The sequence below is a fragment of the Cannabis sativa genome, chromosome 8 (genome assembly GCF_029168945.1).
Source record: "Cannabis sativa cultivar Pink pepper isolate KNU-18-1 chromosome 8, ASM2916894v1, whole genome shotgun sequence".
Classification (NCBI taxonomy): domain Eukaryota; kingdom Viridiplantae; phylum Streptophyta; class Magnoliopsida; order Rosales; family Cannabaceae; genus Cannabis; species Cannabis sativa.
The window spans coordinates 33,878,910-33,890,684 of NC_083608.1; the positions used below are offsets into that span (position 1 = coordinate 33,878,910).

The 11,775-nt window shown below is 33.1% G+C and overlaps 1 protein-coding gene across 1 annotated transcript; it reads right to left on the minus strand.

Annotated features, from left to right (window-relative positions):
* Positions 1 to 5,131: 5,131 nt before the first annotated feature.
* Positions 5,132 to 9,694, minus strand: LOC115698770 (uncharacterized). Its single transcript, XM_030625944.2, has 13 exons — positions 9,138 to 9,694; positions 8,864 to 9,050; positions 8,633 to 8,705; positions 8,172 to 8,319; positions 7,877 to 7,986; positions 7,428 to 7,568; positions 7,198 to 7,339; positions 6,977 to 7,120; positions 6,485 to 6,645; positions 6,316 to 6,390; positions 5,983 to 6,121; positions 5,451 to 5,717; positions 5,132 to 5,363 (listed from the first exon to the last, which is right to left on the minus strand). Exons 1-13 carry the CDS (start codon positions 9,360 to 9,362, stop codon positions 5,220 to 5,222), a joined length of 1,956 nt encoding a protein of 651 aa, XP_030481804.2. The 5' UTR covers positions 9,363 to 9,694; the 3' UTR covers positions 5,132 to 5,219.
* Between the last annotated feature and the right edge of the window lie 2,081 nt (positions 9,695 to 11,775).

Below are 11,775 nucleotides of genomic sequence, written 5' to 3' on the forward strand. Positions count from 1 at the left end.
GTAAAATGATTATATCAATTGACAACTTAAGAAAAAATTTATGTAAAAGTATATATGTAACATAAAGAGTTCAATTTTGAATTTATAGTGAATGAATAACAAAATTAATAAATTAACTAATATAATCATTTAGTTTTAATTTATTGAAGCTTAATGTTATAAGTCTATGGTCCCAGCTCAATCAAAAATTGACAAAAGTAAATACAAACAATGGGCAAAAAATATGTATATGATAAGTAAAATATTTACTATGTGGTAAACATAATTATTGGATAATTATGATTATTTAACTAATTCAATTAATTATAAATTAATTAATTTTGAAATATTTGATATGCAAATAATTAAGAAATTGAGGAATCAAAAGACACATATGCTCTTCCTGACATATGAAATATGCGTATAACATAGTGCCATGTTACTATGTGTTACACGCATACAACAATATTCTCAAAAGAAAATTTTGATTCAATAATTTTAATTATTAAATATCAAGTTAAATAATGAATTACTTTAATATATGATTAAAATAATTATTTAATAAATTAAATTCAAAATTAGAAAATTTTAGTTAGCTAATAAAAAGGAATGAATCAACTTACTGGTTAGTTTTATATTGATTAAAAATAATTTATTTAATTCCTATTAATTAAATAATAATTTTTTTAAAATAATATGTTGATAATATCTAATAAATAAAAATTTCTATTACGTTATATTACAAGTTCACACTTGTATTTGCGTTGTAAGACTGTGGATAAAGATCTTGGTGTGAGTTTTCAACGATTGTCATACGAAAAGATAGTAATGAGAAAGGACTTCGGGTTTAATTTCTTTCTTTTCTCTCATTATGTTCAATGTATAAACATATATATGTAGAAGGAGAGCTGACTTATTAGAAATTTTTTCGCTACGTATTTCTTTGATTTGATCGCTAAACACAAACATATACCTCATGTTTTCTTATCTTCACTAATCTTTTTGAAAGGACAGATGACAAAAATTCTTAAAGAGATGATGGAACTAATCTCGATGGAGATAAAGTAGGAAGCTCTCGAGCTCCTCGCAATATCTTAGATATAATTGGTGGATCACACATCGAAGGCGAGTCAAAGAAGGCACAAGATCACTACGCCAAAGAACCAAGAGATAAACCATTGACAAATGTCAACAATCTAAGTGATAGATCATTGAAGTTGTTCAAGAAAGAGTAAGATGACATTGTATTCATAGAAACTGATGCAAGATGGGTCCACCATTCACATGTGGTTTGCAAGCTAAACAAAAGTCTATATGGTTTGAAACAAGCCACTAGACAATGGTATACTAAACTTAGTCAATACCTCTTAGCTAATAGTTTTAAACAATCTCCTAATGACCATACTTTGTTTATCAAGAATACTAACAATATTTTCTTAGCTATTCTTGTGTATGTTGATGATATTGTCATTGCTTCTAACAATGATGTTGCTGTCCAGAATTTTAAGAAGCAATTACATTCAATTTTTCAGTTAAAAGACCTTGGTCCTCTCCGATTTTTTTTTTTTGGGTTGAAAATAGGTCTTTCCTCGGCTGGAATTTCAATTTCTCAGCGGTCTTTTACACTTCAACTTCTTCATGACACAGGTTTCTTGGGAGAAAAAGTTGCCTCCACCCCCATGGAACCAAATATCAAATTAAGCAAAGATGTTGGCACTCCTCTTTCGGACCCAACCATTTATAGAAGACTTATTGGTAAGCTCATTTATTTGTCCATTACTCGGCCAAACATCTCCTATGTTGTCAACACTTTAAGTCAGTTTTTACATGAGCCACACACCCCTCATTTACATGTTGCACATATGATTCTTCAGTATCTCAAAGGCACACCAGGCCAAGGCCTGATTTTTTTATGCTAATTCTAATCCTCATTTGTGTTCTTTTGTTGAATTTAACTTTAAAAATGCAAAACCACAACTTAAAATTTTTTAGATGCAGATTGGGGCTCTTGTGTTGACACCCGTAGGTCCATCAGAGGGTATTGTGTCTTCCTTGGTCATTCCTTGGTGTCATGAAAGTCCAAAAAACAGCCAACTGTTTCGAAATCTTCCGCAGAAGCTGAGTATCGTGCTATGGCTCAAGCTACTTGCGAAATCACTTGGATCCTTGCTCTCTTATCAGACTTTGGCATTCATTACACCAGCCCACCTGTCTTATATTGTGATAATACAACAGCTATACACATCTCAAAAAACCTAATTTTCCACGAGCGTACGAAACACATTGATATTGACTGTCATATTGTGAGGGAAAAGCTTCAACAAGGTCGTCTCAAACTCCTACATGTCTCTACAAAGGATAACATCGTTGACATCTTAACCAAACCTTTATTTCCCAATCAATTTCACTCTCTTGTATCCAAGATGAAAGTTCACAATTTGTACACTTCATCCTGAGGAGGGGTGTATTAGGATTGGGCTTATTTTTTGATTTTATGTTTTAGACTTCTTATTTGGATTTTTTCCCACTTTATATAAATACCATATTTTTCCCATTATTGGGTAATGAGAATTTTACCACTTTTCCCTAATAGATCACAATAAATGTAGTTCTTGGGATCCATGCTTAATACTACAAAAGTATCATCCCTAAGGTTTGTGCTTGTCATCATGAGACTTCAATAGGTTGAGGAAGTAAAGAGTATACAACGGCACGTAAAAAGTCTCCTTATATATACTCGGGGGAAATTGTTACGGGAGAATCTACGTGAGAGAGATCCTCCCTTATCTATCCAAATTTGGAAGGAAGGGATCAACATGAATTCGAAGGAAGGTGAGGTCCAAGGACCTGCGAGGAGGGACATGTGGGAACCCCCTTGTGAGGACCTCCTAGAGTGGCCCCACTACACGAATCCTTCATGTTGGGGACACCCTGACAACGACCTTTTACTGAGGCCTCAATCATTTGATGATTTGGAGTTCTTTCATTGCCTCCCTTTTCCTGGTGATGCTCAAATGATTCGACTACCATGAACATAGTTTACTTAGTCCATGACAAAGAAATATGCGAGGCAAGACGTCCAACTTACATAAGGATGATGGTACAAGGAATTTGGGACATGTGAGAAGGGGTCTTTGTGAGGACCCTAAGACTTGGGAGAAAGGGTCCTTCTGAGGACCCTAGGACCTGCGAGGAGGGGTCCCTACAAGGACCACGAGACATACGAGAAGGGGTCCCTACGAGAACCCTAAGACCTACAAGAAAGGGTCCTTGCGAGGACCCCACGACCTGCAAAGAGGGGTCCTCGCGGAGTTAATTCGTCGTTGATTCCTCAAGAAGCTCAACCATTTGGAGACCTGTCATTGACTCTTTTGTCTTGGCAATGCTCAAACAATTCAACTACCATGAGTATAGCTTAAACACTTAGTCCATGGTAAAAGAATATGTGAGACAAGGAGTCGAACTTGGATAAGGGTGGCAGTACAAATGTCCAAAGCCCTGGACCACCAAGCATGGATCACAATGTCAAACTACGCGCGGAGGTAAGGCCTAGGTGAGTAGTGGCGTTGCCACCACTCTACAGCACCTGGTACACCCGACCAATAACACCTTGCAACCACTACTTTGACCACGCAGCCACTACTCTGAGTCCTACCATCTGACCAGCGTACTGTGTACTAGTTTGTCCTTCTCGGGGACCACTAGAGGATCAACATGTAAATGGGAGCCATAAGAGCTCCCTATATATAGAAATTCATCTCTCATTCAAAAGGGTTGGAAACTTGGTGCAACCCTAGCTAACAAGTTGATAATACAATACACTCACTTTTCTCCATTGTTGTTCTGCAAGTTTTCTTTAAGATTGAAAAAATTCACATATATTCTTAGTTTTCAATATTCACACATAGAATTTTCCGCCATTAACATCGTTGACGAGTTCTTACCGTCAATAGGTGTGTGTAAGGTAAGGTGCATGGAGTTCTACCTCAAAAAAAATTTGACAATAAGAGTAGCTCATGCATCTTATATATTGTATTATTTTTTCACACACAATGTGAGACTCTTTAACATCTCCCCTCAAGATGATAGTTATTTTCACTCATCAATCCTGGACAACTCGATCACAAGTGATACTTTTGGCTCACTGAATCACAAGCGACTCTTTTAGCTCATGTTTTAGACTAGTGGAACTTTGGCAAATTGGCTCTTTTTTGGCTCACTATTTCTAAATCACAAGCGACTCTTTTAATTCGTCTTTTTGATTGGTTATTAAATTTAGATTAAATATTCGTTAGAGTTTTATTTGGCTTTGATATCATGACAAGAATTGATTTTAAGATGAAACCCCATGATTCTTGTCATGTTATCATAGCCATATTCCTAACAGACATTCAATCCACCTATTCATATAACAAGCCAGAAAATTCTTTGCACGATATCCGCATAGTACAAAAAGACACTTTTGATCATAATAAAATAAGCAAGCAAATGTCCACTTGTAATGCGGTAATTCAAAATTGGTAAGCAAAAAAGAACCACCATTTTGAGAGAATATAATAACAAAATTGCTCATATGAATTAAATGTAAAAATAAAAATAACATGGATAACACTACTCATAACCAACCGAATTTGAGATGGAACCCAATAATTCTTATCACTCCAACACCCTTTCAATAATAATAATAATAAAGATCTCTCAAACACAATTTCGATCAATATTATAGATAACCATTATATGGAATGAACACCTTCAAGTATGAATTTGTTATTGCACTTTTTCTTTGCTAAAGTTTCAAACATACTACGAGCTTTGATTGTAGTGTTCGTGTCAGCATTTGAAATTCTTCAAAGTATGGGAGAAAAAAATACACAAATAAATAAATAGATAAAACATTTTCCTACAATTTGATAAGATATGTTTAATATTTACAATTGGTCTAAATCTTATAACATTTAATATACATACATATATAAATATTTTTAGTTTTATTTTTTAAAAAATGTTTAAATTCAATAATATGAAAATGAGATTGTTTGGATTTTTTCTCGTAAAAGTCAAGATCCAAACAACGATTGGTGAACCTAATCAATAAATTTATGTTGCCTATCAAGATTAGAATACGTAAGCTATACCCAAAAGACAAACGAAAAAGCAAATAAGAATATTATCGACTCTTTTAAAAAAATAAAAATAATTAGAGGTGATATTACCATTTGAGTTTGAGTGAATCTAATTAATTACTCACATTTTAGTGCACGAGTTATCTCCCATGAAATCATGTCATTATCACTAATTTGGCCATAGCCCTCGATGTTGCAATTAACTAAAGCAACCATGAACCTCTCGTTCTCTAGTGACGAAGGATACATAACTTGTTCTTCCTGGAAAAATGCAATCTCAATTAGACATGGAATAAAAATAAAGCAACATAGAATATTACTATCAAGACTTATTTTTGGTTTAATTACCTCAGGCAGCTCATAAAATTCATCAGGAGATATTTGGAGCAACTCAATGGCAGTTTGATCAGTAGACCATGCAAAGATTTTTCCAGTCTCATCAGCAAGGGTAATTTTCAGATGAAAACTGCGAACAACTTCAGAATCACAAGTGTAATGACAGAAACTGCACTCCATAAACCCATTAGGCGTCCTGTTCACCAAGTGACCACATAGGGCGTGTGAAAGCCTTGTATTCACATGACAATGCGCCATTTCCAGCCAAACTCGAGCCATCTGTGCACATATGAGTTTCTATCAGATATCAATTATCCATCTAACAAATGATTTATAAAGCTGCAATACTACTAATAACAACCATCCTCACATTTTACTTTTATAAGCCTAATTACTTTTACTCCAAACCTCCAACAAAAGCAAAATGTAATATATCAACATGTACTATAAGATCAGTGCTATAAGCTATGGAAAGTATGGCAAATTATTAACCAAAACTAGCTAGTGAAGAGAAAACAGAATGAAATTTCATAGAATTCCATACTTGGGAACAGGTGGTCTGGGTAGATAGAGTTGAAAGGTTTGACAAATTTTGAAGACAGGGAGAGTTTATCAGTGCTGGCATGCAACTGAGATTGATAAACGAAGATCCAGTATCACTCTCAAACCATAAAGCTTCCAGGCTGCCAAGTAAAAAAATTCAGCCATTTGATAAGATGTTTTGATGCAAATTCTTGAAATATAAACATGTGAAATCATGCTGTACACTAGAGATTTTAGAAGAAAAAAAAATGTGCATTTTTGAAATGGAGATAAACTAGAGTACTTTTGAGCTAAAATGGGTTTAACGAACTGAACATTGCTTCTGCAACCTCACCATTTCTGCTTTGTCATAGTGCATGTGAGACCAGATATGTACACCGTGTGACCAACGCTTACTCTTCCCAAAGACCTAAGGAAGGATATTAAATTAGATAATGCATCAAGAAAATTTTGGTTTTTATTATTTTGGAAGACATAATGTAGCATTAATTAAACAGCAATACCAAGATTTTGTAAAATGTAGTTTTGCCCAAATTGTTCCAGAAGTATCCTGAATCCTTAGAGAGAATATAGCTTTTGTGGTATTTCTGTCCTTCATAATATTGGTAACAACACCATAGAGACTGATGCCTGTCATCTTGTCGTGGAGATCCGTAACAAATGGCTGCAAAACTTATGACATGTAAGAAATGTCAATCTTACTCAAAGATCATTGTTTTTCACTGGTTAACACCATTTACAGCTTACTGAAGATATACCATAGTTCAAAAAATGACTCCTTTTGAACTGATTGACACTCTTTACAACTTACCGAAGAGATACTATAGTACTAAACTAAAGATAAGATAGTAGCAACCAGAAAATGATGGTCGGGTCGTAATTACATCCAGATATATTGAAGAAAACTATATTCAAGAGATTAATGAGATGGCATCATGAGCACACCCATTAAGATCTTAGTGAAGAATGTAGAATAGAAGATAAAAATAACTCACTTGGAAAGGATAACAACTAAAGTCAAGGGACCCTTGTGAATCACGAGGCAATGAAACTTGGGAAACTTTTGGACCTGGAGTGAGATCTAACGTACTCAAAAGCCCTGTTCCTTGACACCAATTTTGCGTCAATGTGACACACACCTGAGCAAAATATAAACTAACTTTATATCTCAAATTATTGATTAAACATCAACAAAAAAAAAAAAAACACGACTTACTTGTTCTTCATGTTGAATAAAAGGCACCAAAAACAACTGTGTTGCACTGCCATATTCAAGACAAAGTTCATTACTTTCTTCAATGACACTCTCTTGAGAACTAGCTATGTAGGGTCTATCCAGTCCAAGCATACTTCCAATGCTGAAAATAAATAGAACATTTCTCACACGTGTTAACAAAAGATTCTAATATCTTAGTTTTGAAAAACATGACATGTTCAAGAGCTCACCTGAAAAGATTAGCAAGTAGAACTTGCTCACCCCATAAAAGAAACTTAATTTTGACACCATCATCATCAACAAGAGTGATTTGCTTCCTCTGTAAACTACCAAACTTTCCATGAATTTCCAGTGGCCCAATAAACTCAATCCTATGCATAAATTCAAAAAGTAATGAGATTTTGGCATGAAGAAATGTGGAAAAGTCATTTTCTTTTCAAAAGCAGACAGTTTAGGTGCAACCATGCATCATCATTCATCCCTAATTAGGAATCTTATCTTTTGTTAATCAAGAATAGCTACGTAATGCTTTCATGTTTACTTCATCAACCTTCTTATAATGGAGTAGAACATTTGATGATGACCGAGCATTGAAATTTAAGCCATCCTTTTATGAAGAATAACAATTTCCAACAAAACTAGAAAGTTATTATTCAAAATCAGTCAAATTTTATTGTACCTTCCATATAACGAGTAAGAAACCCCTTTATTGACTGCATCAAGTGAAATTGAAGAAAATAAATCTGAGCAGAACTGAGCTCCAATAATCATTGCATCATCATCCTCATCCTACATTTACAAATTTGAAAATAAATACGAAAAATTAGCAATAATGACAGAAAATCCTTAAAACAAATTTCAGCCGCACAGTGAATGAAAATATAAGCGTTATACAAAACAGGGACATGGTTAAATATACAGTAAGAAACAATCCTGGAGACCAAAAGGACAACAAACAAAGTTGAAAAATTTACTTCATCCAATAATATCACAAGGTATTCTGTTGGCAACAACCGTGGACAACCATATCCTTCAGCAGCAGTACGAAGATAGCACCCAGTGAGGAAAATCTCTCTTCCTTTCTTCAAAATGCCATTTTTAGGATCCACCAAATCATAGTATCTACAACAAAATATTTATACGTGAGTAGAAATCAAACCAACCTTTAATGAACAGGAAACTTCAAACACAAACAGATGAAATCTAAATGCACATGCGAAAAATATGCATTGGAAATGGTATAAAGCTGTTTTACCATCACAAATTTAAAATATAAATATCTATGACCAAAAGGAAAATGGGCTTTCCTAAGATGCACATGGTATAAACACATTACTAGTTCTTAACACTGTCACATGTGAATATAAAAGGGTCACACCCATGTTGAAATAATTTACTGTTTGAATAAGTCACCAATTTGGTATCTCTAGTATACCTGCGATGGAGATAAAGATCAATGGTATTAGAGCTCCAAAAATCACCAAGCGTAAGCATGTAAATGTTCGTACCTGAAAGAGAAATAATGAAAATGCTAAAATCATGACGAAAATAATATCACAATTTAATATAATTCTATACAATACAAAGATGTAATAAGACTCAACAAAATAACAAGCCAAGAACTGCCACTATACATAAATCAAAATAAAAAGTAGTGTATGAGTACCTGGGAGAACAAAAGCATCAACCACAACAGATTCCAATACACTGTTTAACGACAAGAAATTTTTCTCATAAATAGAATCAATAGTTACAGTGTTCGGAAGCTTCGTTCGTCTGCGTTTCTTCCTCAACTGGCTAATACATTCCGGCCTTTTCTTAGAAACCCCATCTCTACGTTGCTCATTCCAAGCCTAATAATGTTTCGCAACTCATTGTCAAAATTCTCAATTTGCAGATTAATTTTTGGATAAAAATGAAAAGAAAAAAAAAATTAAAACCTGAGAAAGATCAGAGAGTAGAATTGCGGCGGTAACACCACTGGAATAGGCAGAGCAAGTCTTGAGGATTCGAGAGGCAATCCAGGTCCAACTAGGTCGACGGGTGTCTGCTCCATTAAGATTGGGATCAATATCTTCGTCATCTTCGGGGCAAAGGACGGACCTCGCGTAATCAATGAACTTAAGAAATGGATCATCTTGAGGTTTTTGCTGAAGGATCACCATAACTGAGTTGACGTTCACCACTGAGAGAGCTCAAGCTACTTCTATTACTAAATTGTTTTGAGTGAAGAAAGAGAGAATGAAATTGCGCGGCAGTTTTCGGCGGTTTTAGATTACCATAAAAATGACAGTGGAGTGGGCTTGGACTGTTCCACTTAACTAAATTAAAATAGCCAAAGGCCATATAAACTTTTGACAAATACCACTATATATATTTCAATTTTTCAGACATTTTCGATACATATGTATTAGAAACAAAATAAGCCCATGCCCCACTAGAAAAAGATGAAATTGCACTCTATACCCTTTTTATATTGTCCTCTTTTATTTTTACCCTCTTTTTTAAAGTCTATTATTTTTACCTCTTTTTTAAACAATTGTATCAATTTTGCCTCTGTCACTTCAAGATACTCTTATGTCAAGGTATTTTGGGTACAATACATATAAAAATAGGTATGTTTCAATTAAATATAAAATTAGAGGTAAATTTAATCAATTGATTAATAAAAGTAGTATTTTTCAACTTACTCCCTAGAAAAAAGCTCCCTTCATATTATTAAATGGGATAATTTCAAGAAAAACATAAAAGCGAGAGGAAGGAATTTACACTTAATGTGGGGTTTTTCATGTAGGTCGTGGATTCAATTCTTCACCACTTTCTTTTAGACCGATCACTCACAATATATATTGAATATAATAATATATAATGTGAGTTCTTTGTCTTTATTTTAGTAAGATATTTATATATTAAATAAAAATGAATGTACTATTTAGTACTACCATACTTTCTATAGCTAATAACTCAATCAAAATATTAATTTAATTTTTTATATTATTTAATAGGTGGGTCATTTAATAAAGGGGTAAGTTGAAAAATACCACTTTCATTAATCAATTGATCAAACTTACCTCTAATTTTATATTTAATTGAAACATACCTCTTTTTATATGTATTGTACCCAAAATACCCTGACATAAGAGAGTCACATGGAGAGTATCTTGAAGTGATAGGGGCAAAATTGGTACAATGTTTAAAAAAAGAGGTAAAAATGATAGACTTTAAAAAAGAGGGTAAAAATAAAAGAAGACAATATAAAAGGGGTATAGAGTGTAATTTTCTCTTTAATAAAATCATGAATTTTGTGTTAGACCAAAAATGTAAACTTAATAGGGGAAATTGCACCCTATACCCTTTTTTTGTTAACCCATTTCATTTTTACCTTTCTTTTTCTATATATTTAATTTATACCCTCTTTTATTTGTTATATCCCGATTATCCCTTTATGTAATGAACAAACCTTCCTCACGTCCCTGAACAGTTGACTTATGTGAGGGTATAATCGGTAATGGACTTATTAAAGTGGTACATTTCAATTGAATTTAAAATAAGCCTATTTTTAATTAACTAATGAAAAAACCGGTATATTTCAACTTACTCCAACTTAATGTAACTCATTTATTTAGTAAATTTAAACTTTCAGGAACTAACTTATATGTATATGGAGCAATATATTCACACAATGAGTAATAATTTATATCTAAAATAAATATTATATACTCACATGCTAATATTTTATAGTTAAGTTAAATGTCGTCCTATTATATACTATCACTGCAATAAAATTTATCAATAGCCGTAATATTATTATCGATGGGCAAAATCCGCCCCTAATAGTGGTAGCATTAGCGACGGAACCATGATTCGCCGCTAATTCTACTTATTTATTTTTTTTTTAAAAAAAAAAACTATTAGTGGTAGACTTCGCCGCTAATAATATTAGCGGCGAGCCCCACCGCTAATAATATTAAAAAAAATAATCGTTAGAATTATTAGCGATAGGACATTAATAGCGGTCCCGCTGCTAATAATTATATATATACCCAACCTCGACTTTCGGTACCTGTTTCAGTACTTTGTTATTGCTCGTAAGCTTTTTTAGACATAGTCAATTTTGTGAGTTCAATCTATACCATTTAAAATATCATGTTGTCGTGAGGTATAAAAACTCAGTGATTATGCTAAATAATTAAATGTCTCAAGCCTACGATTAATTATAGAATTTTTTATTACATACAAACACACACGTCATGATAACATAGAGTTTATTTAAGATTTAGTTCATAAAAATAATAATAATTTTTTTTATAGAATTTGTTATAAATAATTTAAATTTTTTAAATAATTATAAGTAATTAATATTATATATTTTGAATTTGCATTTAATTATAATATTTTCTTAAATTTTAACATTCTAAATTGTGATCCGGTCGTTGATTAGGGTTGAAATACCCTGTAGATAGTCAAAGTAAACATAAACTACAATCGATACCAATCTAAGCCTTTTGACTAGGAAAGTCAATTAGAGCATTACTGATTAATGTAATAATGGATCTTAGAACATCTCAGGCGGTGATT